The 24,578-nt window shown below is 42.6% G+C and overlaps 1 protein-coding gene across 8 annotated transcripts in view; it reads right to left on the bottom strand.

Moving 5' to 3' along the window:
* AGAP1 (ArfGAP with GTPase domain, ankyrin repeat and PH domain 1) overlaps nt 1-24,578 on the bottom strand; it is a 589,384-nt gene that overhangs the window by 99,691 nt on the left and 465,115 nt on the right. For 5 of the 8 annotated variants that reach the window (XM_068245326.1, XM_068245325.1, XM_068245320.1 and 2 more), the window contains one exon: nt 8,754-8,924. In XM_068245326.1, coding sequence (XP_068101427.1) covers nt 8,754-8,924 — 171 coding nt within the window. The remainder of the gene's footprint in view (nt 1-8,753; nt 8,925-24,578) is intronic. The other 3 variants (XM_068245327.1, XM_068245321.1, XM_068245324.1) reach the window with 1 other exon arrangement.

Genomic DNA, 24,578 nt, shown 5'->3' with positions numbered 1-24,578 from the left:
TGGAAGCTGTTCTCTTAACTGCACTTGAGACATTTCAGTTCCTCAGTCCATATATGACCTCTGCCTTGGTCGGGTCCCCAGAGGTTTGTAAGCACTTGTCTTGCTTCCGTCATACTTGCCAAGACATCTGCTTGTCTCTGGATACCCTTATACCGTGGGTTTAATCTAAGAATGGAGAATACTGAAGACTATAAGTGAACCAGCAAACCTAGATTAAATGTATAAAATATTATCCATTATGTAAAAAGTTTGCAACGCCCACCTGGGTCATATGAGAAAACGGTCAGGGCTGCAGATATGTTGGTAAATGTGTGTTTAGACTATTACACTTGTATGCACAAACAAAGTTTTCACCAAGGTGATATTTTCACAACCTGTTATAAAATGCCTTCTAAGCCACCAGCAAACAAGAAAATACTCAAAATAAATTTGATAGTACTTTATCACCAACTGTTTGGTACTTTGTCAATTGTGAAATGCTGAAAATTTAGTTTAAAGAGAAGATAAAAATTATCTCCTAGGAGATAACTTGGGTGAAAACGTGACTTGCATATGGGCCAGGATAGCTTACACCTTACAGTTATTAAGAGTGGGATGAAACTGAAAAAAAAAATCTTACAATGAGAAAATGCTGGTTTAGCCTACTTATACTGTTATTTTAGTGTTCACTATAAGATTTAGGAGAAATGTGAAATAAAAGAATACTTTAGTTGGTATCCATCTTTACTGCTTCTCTGTGATGACATTACTTCCCCCGCTTTTGTTTATCTATTTTTCAATTCAGGACAGTTTGAACCTCTTGAGGACCGCAGTGTTAAACCCCCCTAAAGAACCGTCATTTTTATCTGCTAATTGGCCACTGCAGCTTTAAGATTAAGCAGCAGGGCCGCACAACAGCACACAAAGTGACCCCCCTTTTCTTCCCACCAACAGAGCTCTCTGTTGGTGGGGTCTGATCGCCCCCACTGTGTGTGAAGTTTTCCACATTTGTCACATTACTGCCACAAACATGAAACAATTTTATTGGAATTTCACGTCAAAGACCAATACAAAGTGGTGTATAAGTGAGAAGGGGAACGAAAATCATACATGATTCAAAAACATTTTTTACAAATCAATAAATGCAAAGTGGGGTGTGCGTAATTATTCAGCCCCCTTTGGTCTCAGTGCAGTCAGTTGCCCATAGACATTGCCTGATGAGTGCTAATGACTAAATAGAGTGCATTGGTGTGTAATCTAATGTCAGTACAAATACAGCTGCTCTGTGGCGGCCTCAGAGGTTGTCTAAGAGAATCTTGGGAGCAACAACACCATGAAGTCCAAAGAACACCCCAGACAGGTCAGGGATAACGTTATTGAGAAATTTAAAGCAGATATAGGCTACAAAAAGATTTCCAAAGCCTTGAACATCCCACTGAGAACTTTTCAAGCGATCATTCAGAAATGGAAGGAGTATGGCACAACTGTAAAACTACCAAGACAAGGCCGTCCACCTAAACTCACAGGCCGAACAAGGAGAGCGCTAATCAGAAATGCAGTCAGGAGGCCCATGGTGACTCTGGACGAGCTGCAGAGATCTACAGCTCAGGTGGGGGAATCTGTCCATAGGACAACTATTAGTCATGCACTGCACAAAGTTGGCTCTTATGGAAGAGTGACACAAGCCATGTGGGGGACACAGCAAACATGTGGAAGAAGGGGCTCTGATCGGATGAGACCAAAATGGAACTTTTTGGCCAAAATGCAAAATGCTATGTGTGGCGGAAAACTAACACTGCACATCACTCAGAACACACCATCCCGACTGTCAAATATGGTGGTGGGAGCATCATGCTCTGGGGGTGCTTCTCTTCAGCAGGGACAGGGAAGCTGGTCAAAGTTGATAGGAAGATGGATGGAGCCAAATACAGGGCAATCTTGGAAAAAAACCTCTTGGAGTCTGCAAAAGACTTGAGACTGGGGTGGAGGTTCACCTTCCAGCAGGACAACGACCCGAAAGATAAAGCCAGGGCAACAATGGAATGGTTTAAAACAAAACATATCCATGTGTTAGAATGGCCCAGTCAAAGTCCAGATCTAAATCCAATCGAGGATCTGTGGCAAGATTTGAAAACTGCTGTTCACAAACGCTGTCCATCTAATCTGACTGAGCTGGAGCTGTTTTGCAAAGAATAATGGGCAAGGATTTGAGTCTCTAGATGTGCAAAGCTGGTAAAGGGCAACTGAAGGGAGAGGTAATTGGAGGCTGCCATATTTATTTTCTTTTAAACAATACCAGTTGCCCGGCAGTGCTCCTGTTCTATTTGGCTGTAGTAGCGACTGAATTACACCAGGAACAAGGATGCAGATAATCTTTTCAGATCTGACAAAGTCAGAAACAACTGATCTGCTGCATGCTTGTTCAGGGGCTATGGCTCAAAGTATTAGAGGCAGAGGATCAGAAGGTCAGCCAGGCAAATGGTATTGCTTAAAAGGAAATAAATATGGCAGCCTTCACATCCCTCTCACTTCAGTTGTCCTTTAACTAAACTAGCATCCACAGGATTTGATAGGTAAATTGAATGCTCTCTCTAAGGTTATTGGAGTTATTCATGTTAGAAGAACATTTCGCTCTTCGACAAATATGATCAAAAGGCTGGGTCTAAAAAACGCTGCCACCTATCAGATGATATTTTTGTTAAAATTTCAGTCCAGGTTTGTTGGTTTACTTAGCACACATACACATGTATAAACTATACAGCATGGGATGGAGCATGGAAGTCCCTTCACTAGTGTGGTCCATAGGTTGCCTGTAACCTAGCGTGTGCACATGAGTGCGTGATGCTGGAGATGGACTGGTAAAACTACTTCACTTCATTTCAGCCACTGCATTTCCTATGTTCAGCCACATGCCCCTGCCATCCTCACATTGGACTCCGCTCTGTGCCGTCATCATTCATCATTCTCAGTCTCACTGTGGATATGAGGCTTAATGAAAGAGGAGCCCAGAACTAGGCTTGATGACAGAGGTGGAGAGTGAAACCAAGAACAAGACTGCATGATGACAGGAGAAAAAGGACTCAGAACATGGCCGGATAATGGTGACAACAGGAGAATGCAGAGTACACAATGGCTGGATACAGACTACTCAAAGTTGCAGTTGAAATGAGGGGGCCAAACAGCTGTAATGTAAAGAGGTAGCTGTACCCCCCCTTTCAGCACACTCTATGTGTGACCTGTGCATTACAGTGCCGTCAGAGGTAACAGTGAAAACTTCATGTGGTGAAGGACCCCTTGGTTGGGTCAAGAAATTATACTATATATTCGAGGGATTCTGAAGTGAAAATAAAATTATGATATAATGATTTGTATGCGTCGTACAGCAAAAGGCTCATACACACCTACCAACAATTTGTCCAACTATCTTCCAAACTTGTCTGTTGGAAGATAAGTTGGACGTGAGTACGGCTGGCAAGCAACCAGATGACCAACTGATAACAGGTTGTTTGCCAGATCCAACCAATGGATCAATCTGACCAACTATAATGCAAGTAGGACTGTGTGTACAAGTCTTTTGAACAACTTTGTTGTTTCTGAATGTGGACATGTTATGCAGTTTGTCATTTAGTGTGTGTACATAATTGTCAGGTAAACAACTTGTTGTGTGGTTGGTCATGTTGTGCGGTTGGTTGTTCATTAAGTTGGACGTGTGTATGAGCCTTGAGAAATAGAACATTAGTAGCACTGATATGACATTTATTGTTTCCAGTAAGCGAAGAGTTAGGAAGCTTTAGTTGCTATCTATGCAAGAGAGCTTCTCTGAGCTCTCCTGCTACAGTGCTGTTTCTGAAGCACTTATCTCAGCCTGTCTCTTACTGTGTTTTGCTTGTTTAAGGTTTTACTGCCAGGAAGTTAAAAGGGTCATTAGCTCCGCTCTGTTTCATTATTTAAAATACAGAGTGTAATTTGTAAACTGCAACTATTAGAGCATGATGCAACGTTATATGTAAAAGCTTTAGAACTGAAAATAAAAATACGAGACTCTTCTTTGCTACTAATGTTCTATTAACCATTTCAGCCCGCGGGGATTTTTCACCTTATGCATCAGAGCAATTTTCACCTCCCATTAATTCGCTAATAACTTTATCACTAGTTATCACAATTTATTGATCTATATCTTGTTTTTGCGCCACTAATTAGGCTTTCTTTGGGTGGTACATTTTTCCGAAGAATTATTTTTTTTATAAATGCATTTTAACAGGATTAATAAGAAAAAAATGGAAAAAAATCATTATTTCTCAGTTTTCGGCCGTTATAGCTTTAAAATAATACACGCTACCATAATTAAAACCTATGTATTTTATTTGCCCGTTTGCCACGGTTATGACACCATTTAAATGTTGTCCCTATCACAACGTATGGCGCCAATATTTTATTTGGAATTAAAGGTGCATTGTTTCCGTTTTGCGTCCATCACTATTTACAAGCTTATAATTTAAAAAATGTTTGTAGTATACCCCCTTCAAATGCATATTTAAAAAGTTCAGACCCTTAGGTAACTATTTCGGTTTTTCTGCGGGGGACATGGATCGGTGATCGGGAACCATGTTCCCGTTCACTGATCCCATGGCTACCAGGGAACACCATGGAGGGCACAGGGGCGCACCTGTCATCGTTCGCGGGAGCGCGCCGAAGCACTGCACCGCAGCAGAGCAACCGCCGGGACGTGGGCTTCACGTCCAGGCGGCAGAAATAGTTAGTTATCCGTACTACACATACAATTCATTATATCATAAGTTTTTTTTTCACTTCAGTGTCACTTTAAAGAAATTCAAGTGCTAAGGATACCTTCAGACACTAATTTATGTAAAAGTAGCCATGTCTAATAGAATATTACATTTTATAAGTTTAGAATCATTTTTACACTGAAAATGCCATGTTTTCATTACCTGCCATGACTGTGTTTCACTGTGAAAATCAAGAAAAATAAGTAATTTGACCAAAACTGAATCAAATCCCAATTTAAGACCAACTGTTTTATGTGAATAGGAACTTCTAAACATGGAACTACTGCAGATCCCACTGTCACATGTTAATCCTGAAACTTTGCCCACGTGATCACACTTGTCCACTGCCAAGTGGCAGCTGTTGAGGTGAATTCACCCCGTCTTTTGCTCCCGAGTTCTTGGAACCTTATGTTGGCAGCATGCCACAGTTTGTCAAGAACAATTTGCTTTGAAAAAGAGGCTCTATGTCAGGGGCGTCCAGACTTTTTAGGCCAAGACCATATCCCAGTTCTTGAGAGTGCTAGGGGGCCGAACTAGCAAAATTAAACACAATTTTTGCTGATTGTCGTTAGGTACACTATGCCAGGGACAGTTTGTCAAATAAAACATTTCCACAGGAAATAACCCATATATACTGTGTGCAGTTAGCACATTGGCGGCTGCTAATCAATGGCTGTTATTGCTTCTGGGCCCTGCATGCGGCACTACAGCTATAGCCTGCCTCCATATGGAATTAACAACTGTGGAGAGCTTTGGGGGCCACAAGAAATGACTCCATGGGACGCACTTGGTCCACCGGGACGGATTTCGGACATGCCTGCTCTATGTAGTCTCGACCCGTTGGCATTTTGACTCATCACCATCAAAGCTTAATGATTTATGAAGGAGGTGCCGTCTTGTACTTCACGACTTCACACATGCCCAGTGATTGTCCGAGAGTCACACCAAGGAGGAGTGACAGTCTGCCGCACACAGCCAGGAAGTCTTGAAGCATACCTTACAGAGTAGCCCCATTATATTTATTTGAATTTTTAGTGTCAAGCTGGGGTCCCAATGGGGATGGGGGGTGGGGGGCAATCGCATGTAGTTTTCCTACATCCAGAATCACACCAGATGCCAACATGCAGGAAAAAAACCTTGCTGCCTGCACTACTTTTTTTACACACTGCCCGTGATTCCTATTACTGTCAGTCAGCTGCTGTCAGCTGACACATGTGGAAAACCGACATAACAATAAACATGATCCCTCCCTTCATAATGTACCGTAAGTGCCATCATAGCAACGTATATATCAGGGCAGGGTTTGAGACTGCTGGCAGTTAGAGCAGAGGATGTTCAGCACATGCTGGCAAGCAGCTGCTGGCTTGTGAAACCAATTGTGCAATAAATCTGCATTACTGATATAGGCCTACTTTTAAAGCTTCCTCTGGAGAGAAGTTTAAATCATTTAACCTGTTTGTATACTAAGAAATCGAAGGATTGAAGGTGTGCAGAGGGAGAATTGTGATTATCCATTAAATAATTCCCACTAGTTCCAGGGTAACTCTGTCAATCGTTTGTGTTTTTTTTGTATTTTTTTGATCCCCTTTCGATCGATAACCAGATCGGAATCTGTCAGAATTGGACAGAAAATAGCATCCGTGGGTGTTGAATTTGTGTATTTCGATTGTTCCACTTTCGATCTTTGCCTGAAGGGAATTATCGATCGAATTTAAGATCGAGGATTAAATTGAAACGTGTATTCCCAACATAACAATAATGGCAACAAATGTAACTCCCCTACTCCACCCTAAAACAAGTTATGTGGCAGGAGTGTGAGAATGGCTGAGTAATACAGTCTTCTTCCGGATGCAGTCTACGTATTTTGAGAAAGGTTCTGCAACAGGTTTGAAAGAGTACAAATAAAACACAATGGGGTGGAGTCATAAAGCAGCGTTGCTATAGCACCGCAAGCTCCATGATCAGCAACGCACTCTAAACAGAAGGCTGCACGGTATGCTTGCTCTTGCAGCAAAGCGTGCCTTCCTTAGTTACTGTATTTATTAATTAGCATAATAGCGGCCGCTCCAGTGAAGTATCACGGTCGCGATATCGCGATACTTCAAAGCAGTGGCCGGCATTTAAAGGAAGGCGCATTGCTATGTAAGCAATGCACGTAACTAAGAAAGGCATGCTACATTGCAAGAGCAAGCATAACGTGCAGCCTTCAGTTTAGAGCGTGGTGCTGATCATGAAAGTGCAGATTCATGAATCAGCCCCTAATGTCAGTACTTATAGGGACCCTGAGCTCAGGCTAAAAACGCAATTTGGACTTACCAGGTGCTTCCTCCAGCCCCCCATAGCCTGTGAGGTCTCTCTGCTAATCGGCGACTTCGGCCTGAAGTAGTCCATGCTCGTCCACGCCATGCACACTATGCATCATCACGCTGGCCGGCACGAGAGCACTGCGCATGCATGGTTCAGTTTTAGAGAACCGTGCATGCACAGGACTCTCACACCGGCAGGTGTGATGGTGCATAGAGTGCGCGACAGGGAGGCCCACGGGTGACTTCAGGCCAAAGTTGCCGATTAACGTAAATGCCAGAAGGACCGGGGGAGGAGCCAGGAGGACACCAGGGGACCTTGCAGGCTACAGGGGGCTGCAGGAAGCCCCAGGTAAGTCCAAATTGCGGTTTTAGCATGAGCTCAGAGTCCCTTTTAATAAATGTTTTTACGTTTTCCATTCATTTCCTAGCGGAAAGTATTATTATTTGCATAGCGCCAACATTTTATTGCAGCGCAGTACAGAGTGTATAGTCTTGTCACTTAACTTTCCATCAGATGGGCTCACAGTCTAATTCCAATCATAGCCATATGTCCATCATAGTCTAGGGCCAATTTTAGGGGGAAGACAAATAACTTATCTGTATGTTTTTGGAATGTGGGAGGAAACCAGAGTGCCAGGAGGAAACCCACACAGACATGGCGAGAACATACAAACTCGGGTCAGACAGTGCCCTGGCTGGGATTTGAACCAGGGACCCAGCGCTGCACAGTGAGAGCGCTAACCACTACGCTGTACTGCCCAAGTAGAGATTTATTTGTCAATTGTCCTTTTATTGGATCATAAATCTCTTATAATAATAGTTTTATAAGTGTTTTAGCAGGACAGTGCGAGTGTGTTTGTGTGTCTCATATTTAGATCATATTTGATAATACACAAACTGCTACTGTGTGTGTGTCTATAGGACACGCTTGACTATTATTAAAAGTAAAAAATCTTTTGAGGTGTCAGAATCACCTTTATTTTGCCAAGTACACTGTTAACATATCCAGAATTATTTGTGGTTCACATGGCAAAGGCAGTACGGCACAAGACAGACATAGTAGTTACACTGTGAGAGGTAACATAGATACAAGTGTGGGAAGCATACAATTAGAGCATAGAGCAGCACACAATAAGAGCATATTGATAAAAAGCATGTGGAGCAGTCAATTAGAGCATATTAACAAACATTAGGCTTGGATGATCAGAGTGGGCTGCTAGGGAATGAAGCAGTCCAACAGGGATGGCCAATGAGATGCAATTAATTTTGAGTTGATGCAGCATTATGCAAATTTGCATGCAAATGTATGCAGTTTGAACATGAACCAATCAAATCCTGCTGAGGTAAAATTTGATGGGTCCATTTTCAAACTCCATAAATTTGCATACAAAATTTGCATAATCATGCATCAGCTCAAAATGATTTGTATCTCACTGACAATCCCTACCGTCCAAGGGGCAAGATTGCGGCAGGAAGGCTGACATGGCAGGCAGGGCTGGAGTTCAGCAAGAGAGCTGCATGGGGAAAGGGGGCTCCTGTGCCTGGAGGTTCTTGAGGGAATGGTTCTGTAGCGTTGGCCCGATAATCTGCAGCTGCATCTTCTCTTGATTGCACATAATGTGGCTTAATTAAACAATAAAGTAAATATTAGACATAGAGGTAGAGAATAGAGAGTACTCACCACTGCTGATGGCGGAGTTTGCAAGGACAGCTCCTTCACTCCACTGGTCAGCACTAGACACAGAGTAGGACCGTTGGTGCATCCCATCTAGGCGACTGAAGGAGCCCAGGCTAACTGCACTGGGACCACTGGCCATCTGGGTGACGGATGTGCTGCTTGTCACATTTCCTGCTTAGAACCAAAGAATGTTATTAGATGGGCTGTAAAGTACAGAGGAAGTACTGAGTGCCAAAACTTCATTAAACTAGCCAAACATATATACCCACAGTTATGAGTAGAATGATCAGGAGGAAAAAAAAAACAGAAATGCCTGTATGCGTGTTGGATACATAATTCTATATCACTGAGGTCTATAGGTGTGCCATAAACCAGCATCTCTGGGTGCAGCTCCTGGCTCAAAGAAGCCTACCAACGGGTAACAGGACCCCCCCCCCCCCCCCATGTCTATCATGAAAACCTCCCTATCTACACCTAACTCTATCCTGTATAGCCAAGCGCTGTAGCTGAAAACGTTTGATTGTAACCAATAACAGTCGATATCTATACCTGCAGTGAATCCAATCGGGTCGGCCCCGATGCCCAATTTAATTAGTTTGTGCTGCCATAGTTGCAGATTTACACTGTGGTCTATGGCGACACATGTGCAGCCATTGCTGCAAATTTACACTGTGGTCTATGGCGACGCCTGTGCAACCATAGCTGCAAATTTACACTGTGGTCTATGGCAGTGCCCAATTTAACAAACGGCCTGTGCACCCAGATTTACTGATTCCAACAGGAGACCCCTGGCAAAGTGGGGCCACCCTTGTACAAGTCAACCCCCTAAATTTACTTTTTTTATAATAAAAAAGAGAAAAATAGATTTTTGTATTATCAGTATAAAACAGTATTTCTTGTTAAAGAATAGGTTCATTGTAAAAACCGTATGAGATGTGTGCTGAACACAAAGGACATGCATACGTATTCATATCATTAATTTCAACAAAAGCAACATGGGTTACTATTATACAGGAGCTTGACATTTTTGCTACCCTCTTTTAAGCTTAATTCATACCAGGACTATCCCTTTGCGGTTTCATGATACAGAGGAAGATAAAGGCATCAGATCTTGAGGAAACAAACAAAAGACGATATCTTAATAAGAACAAGGCAGGAAAAGCAGAGGAACGTGTGAACAAGACCATAAAGGAGATTTCAGCAGTATACAATCCTCCTCCCTACAGATGATGCACATCTGACTCATTAGCTCTCTCCTGCTTCCATTTTGCAAACATAAACACCTTTGACCTGCTGTGTTTGCATCTCTCAGTGGATTAAAGCTGCATTAAACCTCAAAATTAGAAATCTATTTATGGACCTGCACAGCCATCTCACATTTTTAAAGTGACCATGTAGTGGGTTATTAGCTATTGAAGAAGAGGTAAGGCTTCTAATTATACAGTCTTACCACCTCACCCGCATGGAGTGCTGTCACTAACGGGGTTCTGCTGTGCCCTGGCAAATCTCCATAGTCTGAAGAGAATCAGACTATAGACTGTACTATTAAGTTCATATTCCTCTCCACATCTGAGAGCTGCCAGCCCTCAGCTACTGGGAAGAGACTAGGCCAAAACACATATAGAGGGAGGCAAGGGGGGGGGGTGTGGCTTGCCTGAGAGAGGTGTGATTTAGATGGGAGTAGGCATGACATGGATTGGAGAAGGCTGGACATGAGCGGGTGGGGGGAGGGGACTGTGATAAGAAGGTGATGATCTCAGAACCAGGAAATCCAGCACAAATCAAGAAGTTGCTAGAACTGTGTTGAACAGCATTACTGACAGCAGTCAGTGCTGCTGAGATAAGACTTCATAGTATGATCCACAACATGACACTCATTGGATGTATGCGTTTACAATAATAAAGAACCCTTTGTTACTTACACTGGAGAGCCCTGCCCGACTTAACGGGTCCACCTATATACCTAAGACGGGAGGGGAGCCTGAAACAGCCATCCTTATCACGTCCAGGATACAGAGGAGGGCCAAGACTGGAAAACCACCCACCACTACCAGATGCTGGATTACAAGTGATTTCACTCATATTTGCTGACAAGTCAACACTGGCTGACTATATCAGCACCAGCCCAAGGGGCTTGTTCCAATTCACTTTCTTTGTTTCCTAAGTTTTCTCAGAGAAGATCATTTTTTGCTTTTTGTTTGAAATAACTTTTCAGCATTCTGCAATTGAAAAAGTACCAAAAAGTTGGTGAAAAAGTACTATCAATATTATTCTGAGTATTTTCTTGCTGGCTGGTGGTTTAAAGGCATTTTACTGATAAGATGTGAAAACTCAGGAGAAAAGGTGAATTGAATAAAGGCCAAGGTGAACTGCATACATTCAAGGGGGTGACATCCCCATTTGTGTGCTACAGAACTGATATGACTCATACAGGGTAAAGGAGGACAAGCTACTCTACTGGTCTAACTACCATAAAAATGCCCTAAGGTAACATTTCAGACTTGCACCTTGTGCAGCAATTGGCATCTATACAGTGAATCTGAAAAGAAACATATCTGTAATCGGCAATTAACTAAAATCATGAGAGACCTTGTTCAATTTGCTAAAATTCCAAATGCAGACTGTGACTGGCATTTATGGAAATGTATTTTTTTCTGTGACAGCCCACCTCTCCACTAATTACTAATATGAAGTATGCCATGTGCTTAGCGTCCTATGGGAAGTAAGTATTCCACAAATGTTGGGTATATGTTGGGCTGACAGTGTTTGCGTGTTAACATGACAGTTCCACCTTGTGGACCTTTGTATAGCAAAACCAAAGGATTTGGGGTCTGAAAGGTGGTTAAGTTTATGTCTAGATGTAATGCTGGGTACACACGTCATCCGATTGCCAAAACTGCACCGATTATTTCCAACATGTCTGATCGGCTCCCAAACAATAACCGGATCAATTTTGGGAAGTTCTCGCTAATCAATCAATCTTAGTAAATATCAGGATTAGTTTGGACATGTACACATGATACAACTTCCTGTCAAATTACCCAAATTTCAGTTGGGAAATTTCATCACGTGCACTTAGCATCATGTTTGTAAGCGCTTTAATATGTTTAACTGACAGCCAGCATATTAATTGAATAAATATGACATATTGCTTACAACAAACACTTTATTATACAGTCCTGAAAACAATTTGGTGGAATCATATTTAGACTCATAATACATTTTTATTGTATCAGATAATACTGCATTGTTTTCTAAAACTTTACATGATGGTGATTATCAAAGATGGTCAATGAGAGGCAAATGATTATGGCTTGGTGCAAATTATACAAGCTTGACACAGAGAAAATCAAATGAACTTCCTGTTGATTTTGCTTGGCCTAATACCAAGTTGTATCCAGTTTGCATGAAATCCGAATACAAGCCAGAATTATTTGCACCACATTGATCATTTCTAGTGATGACTTCAGGTAATTGCATTGTACTTGGGAAGAAACCATAACATGATGCAATACTGTGACACCTCTATATGTATGTATGATGCAGAGTTAATTCAGATGACACATTAATTTAGATCACATATTATCAACAGAATTATGTAAAGAATACTGTATATCAGTTCCTGACCCCAAGAAGCTTGAAATCTAAAGTTGGCCAAACATGATGCAATCACATAAGTCTAGTATTTATCATTTGCAATGTAAACGGACACTCAGCAATGAATAATCAACGTACTGCCCCAAACCTCAATTCAACTGTGTAAGGATTGGTTCACACTACAAGAGCATTTCGAATCGCTTTGTGATTTTAAAAGCTTTTGCTAATGGTATCCTATATGTGTGTGTTTCCCACTGGAGCAATGTGATTTTGTAAAAATCCCCCATAGCATTGCATTAGCAAGAGCTTTTCATATCACTAGCACTAAAAAAGCTCTTGCAGCGTGAATCAGTTTCATCAAAACAGCTCATACCTATACATGCCACCAACTGATGGTTAAAGTGAACCTCCGGACAAAAAATCTACTCAGCGGAACTGAAAAGGCTTGATGTTTCTTTAACAGTTTCACAGCATCAGAACTTTGTTTTTCTTACCAAAGCATCATTTTAGCTAAGCTCCACCCATCAAAGAAAACTGCCCGGGCTTTTTTTCCCTGACGCTGTGCAAAGCATGATGGGATTTCCTATGTTGTTATTCACGTTGCCTAGCAACTGGGAGGGGTGATCAGCACACAGGACAGTTGGAACTGTGTCTCGTGCTCCCTGTCACCTCCTTTCAACCAAAAAGTTGGCTGCTCTCATGAAATCAAACATTTGCCTGTTCTTTTAAAACAGGGTGGGTAGGATCTTATATTACCAATCTATTTTAATTAACATAACTAATATAACTTAATCACAGTATGTTTGTTTAGGCTGAAGTTCCTCTTTAAGCTGATCAATCAAATGATCAGGGTAGGATAAGATGACACAGCACCTAAGAAAAACACAGCAGGAGCCCAAATAGTGTAGGGTGTCACCACAAAGGATAGTGATAAAGATGGAGTGGTACTCACAAGTAAAGGTATATATTTTATGTGTTTTTAACAAATATTTATACCTTCTTGGGTGCCCCTTATCCTCGTAGCATTATCAAATGATCAGTTTGCTAACCACACAGTGACTCTTGCATGCACCCCCTGGCTCTCTTCCCTCCTCTCAGTGGTGCCGCTATCCTCTTTTCCATCTTAGGAGGCGGAGCTCCTGGCCAGTTCATGTCCCCTGGCTTACCTCTTTCCTTAAAGAGAAACTGTATTGTTAAAATCGCACAAAAGTAAACATACCAGTGCGTTAGGGGACATCTCCTATTACCCTTTGTCACAATTTCGCCGCTCCTCGCCGCATTAAAAGTGGTTAAAAACAGTTTTTAAAAGTTTGTTTATAAACAAACAAAATGGCCACCAAAACAGGAAGTAGATTGATGTACAGTATGTCCACACATAGAAAATACATTCATACACAAGCAGGCTGTATACACCCTTCCTTTTGAATCTCAAGAGATCATTTCTGTGTTTCTTTCCCCCCTGCAGCTATCTTCCACTAAAGTGTCAGGCTGTTTTTTCCTGCAGAGTGCAGACAGCTCTGCCTGTATGTAATTCCTCAGTATGTGAAAGCCCAGCCAGCTCAGAGGAGGATTTATCCAGCTTGTAAAAGATAAGAGAGAAGAGAGAAGCTGCCCTAATCTAAATAATACACAGGCAGTGTGCAGAGAGGGGCCTGGAGGGGGGAGATGCATCACAGAACCACAACACTGAAGAACTTGGCAGCCTTCCAGACACAGGCTGACAAGTCTGACAAGAGAGAGATAAGTTGATTTATTACAGAGATGGTGATAGTAGAACGTGCTGCAGTAAGCCAGAACACATTAGAATAGCTTTTGGAACTTGTAGGATGATAAAAAACAGGATGCAATTTTTGTTACGGCGTCTCTTTAAAGAGAGTCTGAAGCGAGAATAAATCTCGCTTCAGACCTCCTAGATAGCAGGGCCCCTACTAAAACGCCGCTATCCCGTGGCTTAACGGGGGTCCCTGATTCCCCAAATCCCCTCTGTACAGCGGGGGAGCGCTTCCGCATTGGGGCAGGGCTAACCGCCGCAGCCCTGCCTCCTGCGCGTCTATCAGACGCGTACCTCCGCCTCTCCCCCGCCCCTCTCAGTCTTCCTTCACTGAGAGGGGCGGGGGAGAGGCGGCGATGCGCGTCTGATAGACGCGCTGAGAGGCAGGAAGAGCAAAATTACGATCAAGTTGGTCGTTGATTTTGCAGGGGGGGTTTGGGGGTGAAGGGACCCCCGTTCAGCCGCGGGATAGCGGCGTTTTAGCAGGGGCACGCATGCCCCTGCTAACTATGAGCTCTGAAGCGAGATTTATTCTCGCTTCAGAGTCTCTTTATTGCACTTTAAACTGCAAAGGGGGGAGGGAGGTTATCTCCCTTGGCTTTAAAGCGGCCATGCCACAGGAAATTTAATTGACATAGAAATGCCGCTTTGCATTGTTGGTGATCCAGGCAATGGCCTGGATTGTAAGTGCCCTGGTATGGCCCTGATGACTTGCTTGGAAATTTTCAACTGGGGAAGGAAACTTCAATGTGTACAGGGACCAGCAGAAACACAGAGATAATGCCACTGGTTAAGAAATAGTGTATTTCAATCCAGATCTACTAATAGAACAGACATAAAAAAATGGAAAACCTGGAATTGCATGTTTGTACCTCATAGGAGCAGCGGGGGAGCACCACCATGCACTAAATAAAAGATCTGCTTGTCACGTAAACAAGAAATGACTCGGTGTCTAACCTCTGTGGAGAAATCAGATCCCTGTGTCTATGGCCGGCATTAAATGAAATGACCACAGAGCATGAACAGAATGATGGAGAGAATGCATGCCAGAGGCAGAAGTTTAGTAAAATGAAAGGTGAACACAGGTCAGTGAGGCATTGCAGGAGGGGAGCACAACATGATAAAGATCAAACTCTTAGGAGAACCTTGAATTCCAAGTTTAGACAACCAGCGTGACCTAGCAGTGATGAGGCCCGGCCTTCATTGTGCTGCTTTCAGCCTCTCGAATGCCCAGGCCTATTTAACTCTGCCGATTATTTTTCCTCTGTTCCCTGTTTTTATTTTTATTATTCTCACATTTACTTGCTCCCACCACAGCAAGAGCAGCGTCAGTTGGCGCCTGTCGGCTGCGAGAGTCGTTCTGATAAACAGCCTCTGCAGGACACACAACAGGGATAATGTACACTTAAGTACTAGCAATGTGCTGCCATTCTGCACAGCCGATTACTCCCCGTGCCTGTCACTCAAAGAGGAAATGGCTGAATCCATTAGATAGAAACCTTTGCAATGTATCTTAAATGCTTCCTGTGATGCTATTAATCTGAGAGCTGGGGGACGCCGAGCTAAGAGCTCCCCTCAGTGACGGGGTGGGGGCCGTACTAGAGGGGTGCACTCGGCCACACTGCTGTTCCCCCATTATGCATGGACACACTGTTGTCACCTCATCACTCCACTGCACATGGCCACACTGTTGTCACCCTGTCCCCCATTACCCTTACAGTGGGCACAGAGAACAGATCTTACACCCATTAGGAACATCTTCGGAGCACATCGATGTGGTGTGTGTGACAGAAAGGAGTACAAAATAGGGGGAAAAAAGCTGATGTAACAAAGTACACAGTGGGTGGGAGAGTTAAAACAAAGAAATAGATGCTGGGTGACCGTACAGAAAGGCGTGAGGTAATGTATGTGAGGCGGACACACATAAAAGGAAGAGGGGGTATTGAAGGGTAAGGAATGGGATGAAATACACGAGTTTATAGAACTTCACTGGACGGAGGAAAGGAGTGCTGGGGACTGAAAAGCAAACCATGTATACAGGAAAAATGTGCACAGGAGAGAGACAGACAATGGGGAGGAGGAAGAGGGGGATCAAAGCAAGTCCGATGGCATTAATATTCATGACAATAATTAGTATTCTAGGTCACTGAATATTCATTGCTATTAGTTTGGATTTTATGGGTTTACGAGATGTTCTGATTGTTGGAGTGTGGAGGGCGCCGCACGATGAGGACTTTTAAGATGTCATCAGCAGTTCAACGCTGAAAACACATTAGTGGTTTTGGGTAAAAATCAGCCCCTTGTCTGTTGATGGATTTAACATTACGAGAGGGACCTGGGGCTAGTGAGGAGGGGAGGAACAGGGGAGGGGGGCTAGTGCTGCTCATCATGGAGGAAGCAGGAAGACAGTCTACCAGCTTTTATATACTTTACAAAAGATATAGTTGTACACAGATTTTTTTCAAGCAAGTGTTAGTATAGAGAACATGGTGAATTTTTTTTCCTATTTACAGCATTTATCCTTTACTAGCACTAAGTACATGGCAGGTACTGTACAGACAGCCTACTGCTGCGATAGCTTCATTATCAGTGCTATGTGGATGCACAACCCTAAGGGCCCATTCACACTCGGGCGCTTTTCTCCAGCGATTCGCACTTTGCTGATCACTGGCGATGCTGCACAAGAAATCCTATGGGATTACTCTCACTGCAGCGATTGCGGCGTGAATATTGATGATCACAAACACGCTTCATGCAGCATTTTCCCGCCGACTGCGTTGCGATTCTCATTTTCTAGTATGAGAATCGCAAAACGCAATCACCAAAAATCTCTGGGAAAGTAATGCAAAAACGTGGTTTTTGTTTACGAGTGTCAACTGTGGTCTAAGGTGGCCACACATGATACCATTTTTTAAATTTCTTATCAATTCAAGAATTACTATCAATTTTTCTCATGGATTGTAATATCGCAAACATCTGACAGATATATCACGTGTTCAATTTTTTCCCAATTTTGAAAAAAAAAAAATCATTCCATTTTTTTTTTTTTTTTTTTAGAAAAGTTGATCAGAAAAATCCACCACACCTGATCTTCTATTGGAAAAAAAAGGGACATTCCATCCAACAAAATTAAAATAAAGCTTTCAATTTTTCTGCACAACTGAACCTAAAATTGGTTCAGCTTATTGTATCGTGTGGGGGTACCTTTGGATATTCCCAATTTCCTCCCAATAAAAAAAAAATTGCTACAATACGCTTCCAAGCATGCGCAACGCTAAAAAGTGCAGCGGGGTTTTTTAAATACATGCACATTACCATAGACTTACATGACTTCCAGTCCGACGCAGATCGCCGCAGGAGCCGAAAGTTAGGGCACTTTCGGTGCAGCATACCACAACATGGGGAGAGTGAACTACCCCATACACTTTCATTAGGCTGCGGTAAATTTACCGTACTGCACCGCCCCAGTGTGAAAGGGCCCTTATACGGTCATGTTGACTTAGATACCTCGGGGGCCTGATTCATTTATAGATGCCAAAAACACATTGCACGAAAATATACACAAAATCCTATTGCACATGAACAGGAAGCTCTCGCAGGCGATCGCCAGGTGACAACATCTGTTAAATTAAGCAGTATACTTGAGGTGTGTACACACATCCATCTAGCATATGAACATACATCTCTGTCTACTAAGCCTTATTGATTTGATTTATCATCTATGATCGAGGCAGGGAAAACACTTGCAAGGCTTTTTTCCCCTGCGTTTCCCAGGTTTTCCCCGGGTTTTGCATTCGCTTCTAACGCAAGCGTTTTCCGCGTGCGTTTCCGCATTTGCATGGCATGTACTGCCGTGCAACGTGCAGTAAAAGTCTAAAAACTGTGCGTTTAGAAAACATGAAAAAAAGTGAACGCAAACATGCGCAAACGGATGCAGCACACGCATTTCCTGCGCAAGGCTATTGACTTCAATAGCCTTTACAAGTGTGTGCGTTTTGCCATGTAGTGTGTTCTCTGCCTGAAGGTTAAGACTGCACTAAAATGTTACAAAAAAATAAATAAAAAAAAAATAGAAATACTGCGGTGTTCACATGCTAGATCAGGCCTGGGCAAAGTTTATGTGGCCTGCGCTGCCGGCTGCGGACCGCATTCCTTTTTCCCTCACCATTCCCGCAGAGTTGCAAGCAGGTGATAAGAAGAGGATCAACTAACCTTATCACCGCTTCCAGCACTGGGTCTCCATAGCAACAGCAGCATCACGTGACACACAGTCAGGAAAAAGACCCGATGCTGGAAGCAGCGATTAGGTGAGTTAAACTTTCTTTCTATTGCCTGCTTACAACTCTGAGAGGAGGGGAATCTGGCCACCCAGCGACAGGCCGGATTCAAAGCGCATGCGGGCCGGATATTGCAAATTGCCCAGTCTTGCGCTAGATGACACTCGGCCAAGAATCCAGTGTGTGCACAGCCCCTGAACTCGCCATCCAGAGATCAGCCTGGCGGATCGCTTAGGCTGAGCACATTGTTCTCCTCACTCACCTAGCTCCCGCGTGATGTCACACCCAGGACGCTCAGTTGACCTTCTGTCTCCTACATAGCAACAGAACATGCCGCTATATGCTGTTGACGCATCGGTACAACTTTAGCCCTGTAATTTTGCCCGAGACATGATCCTCACATCAGTCTTTACGTTACTTACATTTTCCAGAGTACTTTACATTCAACAATTCAAGGCCCAGGCTATCCATTAGTGGGGCTGAAAATTTATGCTGCTGCCCCAATGGTGGTTGAGAAGCTTTTAAACCACAATTGCAGAAATCAAGATCCCATCTGTTTTTTTTTTTTTTAGTGCTCTGCCATAATCTTGGCTACACTCCTACCCATAATGCTAAATTGAACACTGCACTGGCCAGACAGGAGGAAGCACAAGAAAAAAAGCATGGCAGTTATCACATGACCACTGAGTGAAGGCAGTCATTTAAGTATTAGCAACCTTTTTTCTATTATTACATCCTGCAGCATGGGGAAGGAAGGTTTCTTATTGCTGTATATCATGGTTATATATAATACACATACCTATTATTGCTGGAATTCTGGTTTATCATACTTGCCAAAAGCCAAGCTCAAGCCAAACGTTTTTTTATCTTACAGCACAAGGAGGAGTTACAACTGTCAATTAGATATTGCTGCGTGTGTCAGCATTGTGGAGATTTCATTACACTTCCTGTTCTCTGTGACATCCATAAATGTAAAGGGAAATCTCCCCAACAAGGTCAAACAACAATGCCAACAACACAGATACCCTAAAACACCCCCAGTCTAGACAAAAAAAAGTCTCCTGCCATCTGTGTCCCCTGAAATTTTCCCTCCCTTGCTGCCCTTTCTTTACACTTGCTCGATCAACAGAAAGTGAGTGAATTATTATATGGATTCAGAAAGCAATTAAAATCTAACAGAGGCTTTAATCTGCCAACCACACACAAAAATGTAAGTAGAATTAGGCCTTAAAGAGGAGCTGTTAGGTATAAGGTCTCAGAGAAAAAAAACACATATATCAGTAGCTAAAGATTGGCTGTACTTACATTACATATGCATTTCACTGTCCACGTTTGGATTTCACAGAATTTTTATATAGTATTTGCAGAGAATGATGCTCCTGACAGCTCATGGCAGGTTCCATGTTTGTCTGTCTCCTATGAAGCCAATTGTGTTGTCATGTCCTCCCTGCTTCCTGATGATTCCACTCACAAAAAACATCGTAATGGAAAACACTACTGTGCAGTGAATATTAATTAGCCATGTGGCTAGGAACAATAGCGGACTCATGCAGTATACTCTGCCCTGTGATTTTTCAGTGCTGTGAGCTGGGCTGCATTACAAGCTGCTGTAATATGAGCCTGTAACTTCTCACTAGCAGCTGAGGGGAGGACCCAAGGTGGGGAGAAGTAGCCCCAGAATGCTTTGCAGTATGTTTTGCGGCCTCTCGTCCTTTTAAGAGCTTGGGAATACAGAGTCTTGCTGTTCAGCACACATCAAAAGTAAGAGATTTTTAACTTCAGTATTGCCTTTTTGGCTTCCTTCTAAACTGTTTAACACAGGAGAATAGAGGTTTAAATTAGCTTTTGCAGCCTGACAGTTACTCTTTAAAGGATCACTATCGTGCAAATTGTAACATTACTTTTCTTCTATGCTGCTGTCATTTACAGTAGGTAGTAGAAATCTGACAGAACCAACAGGCTTTTGGACTAGCCCATCTCCTCATGGGGGATTCTCAAGGTTTTCTTTATGCTGCTCTTTCCAACTGCGTGTGCAGCGAGCAGGGAGGCTGACCAGCTTCTTCTTTTTTACAAATCATTTTGAGGGAGTGTCTTTATAAAGACATGCTGAGAATCCCCCATGAAGAGATGGACTGTAGGTTCAGTCAGATTTCTACTAACTTGTAATGATCTGCTCAGCTGTCTGCACGGGCAGACAGCTGTTTGTCCATTCTTTAGGTCTGAGTGCTGCAGGTCTCTGGAAAAGAGACCTGTCTTCACTCTGCAAGTTTCAGAGTTGCTCTGCTGGTGGGGAATTTGCATTCACTTGTCATGCAAATTGCCTAGCTGCTTCCTTTGATGGCTTGCAATATAAATACCTTTTGCTCCCAGAATTCCCTGCTGGTCATAGAGGTTTGTTCCTGCTGAACTCACCTGGAGTGTTAGCCATTGCTATCTTAGTGTAGTTAATTCTTGGGGAGTGCTCCTTGCAGTCAGCTAGTGTATATTTGTACTGCCTATTCTGTCTTGTCTGTCTGTAGGGATCGCACTCGCCCTAGCGGTAGTGGTTCCTTCTGTACTCTGGGAGTGTAGGCCAGAGCTGCGGTTGCTACTGGTTACTCCTTCTGTCCTGCGATTGTCTTGTCGCCAGCGGTGGTCGACAGGAAATCGTTCTGTCTGTCTGGATCGCATCCGCTCTAGCGGTAGTGGCGGTGGTTTCTTTTGTACTCTGTCTGGGAGTGTAGGCCAGAGCTGCGGTTGCTACTGGCTACTCCTTCTGTCTGTCTTGCTGTAGGCTCGGTGAGGTAACCGTTTAGCAAGCGTTCGCGTTCTCCATTTCGTATTTGTGTTACATTGGTTAGTTAGGGTGGCACGCTTATCACTGGGCGCCTAACGCGCGGTGATCATGTCTTAAATGCGTTCGCTGTTGTGAATGAGTGCGGTGTTCGTGTTTAGCTAGCGTTTGTTATTTTCCTTGACGTTCTGATCATTGTTACTTGCTATGTCTTTCCTGCTACACTTGTGCTCTGTCTAATTCGGTCTTGTGTCACTATTGGCAATTGCTACTCTTGCGATTGCGTTCTCACTTCGTTTCCGTTGTTGTGTGTTCACCGTCGCTGGGTGGCGACTAGATTGGTGGACACACATACATTCTGTCTCTGTGCTCTCTCTCTTTAAGGGCTATCTTGCCCTGCATTGCTTCAACTCGTACAATTCCCATCTGCCATCTGTGGCAGTGCAGAGGCTGTGTTCGTCTGCACTCCACAGCTACATCTGCCGGTGGGAATTTCCCTCTACAGGTGCATAGCACCATAGCTGGGTTCTGTTTAATTATACGCTTGTGGAGGATTTCCGCAGTGTCAGCGCGCATTCCTGTGCGCTGACCACGGAAATAATTCCCCAATCGTTACATACCTACTGCAGGTGACAGCAACATAAGAGAAAAGCTAATTTTACTCTGGAAGAAATGTACTTCTTATTTGTATGTGTTTGAATGTATTTTAAATTTTATGATTTTCGTGATAGTGGTTAAAAAAAATCAAGTCACTTTACTTTCAGCAAACAAAATGTAACCCCAGGTGTCTACTGAAATAGAAATTGTATTTATTTCTCGTGGTTACTATGGAACACAACTGGACTGCCGTTATACAAAACTGCACACAAACTTGGCAATTTATGAAAAGCAGTTGCAAACTTCACATCTGTTTTAAGCATTTATCTTTCAACAGCAGATTGGAAAGAGCACTGAATCAAATGGATAGATACTAATTGATTGAATGCTTTGAATGAGAGAACAAACTAAAAACAGAATATTTTAATTTCCAAGTGCGAGTAACATTTGGTGAACTTTTATACCGGTACAGAAGAACCATGCTATGAGAGAAAAGTACCTAGATGTTTAAAGCTTTAGTGTTGCCTGTATTTAAATGTGCTTAAAATGATCCAATCAGCGAATACTTGTATTATTGATTTTAGAGCAATTTTAATATACAAATCTGTCACTCATTGTTTTACAGTAAAAAACTGTCTCCTCGGTAGCTTGCTATCTGCTTAAAGAGAAACACGTAACCAGAACTGAACTTCATCCCAATCAGTACCTGATACCCCCTTTCCCATAAGAAATCTATTCATTTTCTCAAATAGATCATTAGGTGGCTCTGTATGGCTGATACTGTGGTGAAATCCCTCCCACAGTGTGATGTCAGCGCCTCACGGCTCTGAGGTCCTGACATCACACTGGGGGGAGCCTTGTTGCATTGTGGGAAATAACAGCTGTTTCCAACTGCCAAAATTGCAAGCAGCATCTCCTTCCAGTGACATCACCTGCCAGCAGTAAAAATGTCACCATGTGATAAATGTCAGAATGTAAATCAGGGAGAGGAAAGAATTTACAATGAGCAAACACTGACTAAATCATTTATACATAATTATTGTAAAAATGAATCACTTTTGTATTACATTACTTTCACTGGAGTTCCTCTTTAGGTGCTGATAATCTACACAGTGACAATATGAAGTGCAGCGACACAACTTACAACCAGGCATGGGTGAGTAAACACATTAGAAGCAGTGGGGAACATTGTATTAGTAAGTATATATTTTTTTAAAACAAGGATTAGCATAAACTATAGATCAAAGGGTGAGAGTGTAATAGGTTATGCTGTACATACCGCAATACAATTACCAGAATTTTAAATTAAAGCTAAAATTGAAAGTGCATGTATGCATATGTTGCAATATTGATCAGAGACCAATTTTGGGCTTGGAGTATAACAAGAGCCAAGTAAGGAAAAAAGAGCCCCATTTTAAGCAAACCTAAGCATCTGTACACTTAGACCAAACATTTTATACTGTACTTTTTAATAAAAGCTCATCTAAATAAACAAAGGCTGCCTCCTCCACCCTGCAGCAGTGCAAATGCTTGTCGCACTGCTCTATATTTTATGTCTGCAAAGTACTCAGCTTACTAGGAGCCGTATATAAAGCATGAACGGCACAGTGCTGAAACATTGTGCCCTTCATGAAACATTCCCAGCTGGAAATTGTTATTGTCCAGTTATTTAACAGCACTGGAATCAAGGTATCGTTCAACCTTGTGCAGACTTCTCAAGAAAGCAGATTTCCAATGACAGGATCAGGAAGTCAAGCTGTCTTGCGCACTGTACTGTTGCTGGTTGGTTTAAAAATGTATAGCAGTGGACAGATTAAAATGAACAATGAAATATGCTTAATGTAAAATCACAATAGGGCCTATGCAGCAGTATTTAAATCATGGGCAGTTTGGTGCGGTTTTCTTTTAAAGAGACTCCGTAACAAAAATTACATCCTGTTTTTTATCATCCTACAAGTTCCGAAAGCTATTCTAATGTGTTCTGGCTTACTGCAGCACGTTCTACTATCACCATCTCTGTAATAAATCAACTTATCTCTCTCTTGTCAGACTTGTCAGGCCTGTGTCTGGAAGGCTGCCAAGTTCTTCAGTGTTGTGGTTCTGTGATGCATTTCCCCCCTCCTGGCCCCTCTCTGCACACTGCCTGTGTATAATGATCTCTTGAGATACAAAAGGAAGGCTGTATACAGCCTGCTTGTGTATGGATGTATTTTCTATGTGTGGACATACTGTACATCAACCTACTTCCTGTTTTGGTGGCCATTTTGTTTGTTTATAAACAAACTTTTTAAAACTGTTTTTAACCACTTTTAATGCGGTGAGGAGCGGCGAAATTGTGACAGAGGGTAATAGGAGATGTCCCCTAACGCACTGGTATGTTTACTTTTGTGCAATTTTAACAATACAGATTCTCTTTAACATTCATTCATTTATTCTGCATTGCTAGCCCCAGCTGTGGAGCTTGGATGTTGGCGAATCAGTCTAGCTCCAGCAAGCAGCAGCAGGAGCTGTCCAAGGTACTTACTGCAGAGCAAACTAACATCAACAAAAGTCTACAGAAGTATAAACAATATAAAGTACAGTACAACTGTAAAAATAAATGCATACCAAGCTTGTATCTGAATGATTGCTATTTGTACACCTCAAAACACCAGCTGCAAAAATATAAGACGCTGGTAACTTTGAAAGTCAGTCTGACACTACAGCAAAGAAGACATCATTCCATAATACTAATAGCTGTATGTCAGTCTGCAACACTACAGTGCAGTAGATTTAACACTGCAATCACAAATGCTAGATTTCATTATAGAGAT

This window comes from Hyperolius riggenbachi, chromosome 7 (genome assembly GCF_040937935.1).
Source record: "Hyperolius riggenbachi isolate aHypRig1 chromosome 7, aHypRig1.pri, whole genome shotgun sequence".
In the NCBI taxonomy this organism is placed as follows: Eukaryota; Metazoa; Chordata; class Amphibia; order Anura; family Hyperoliidae; genus Hyperolius; species Hyperolius riggenbachi.
This window is presented reverse-complemented; position numbering and strand designations above follow the sequence as displayed.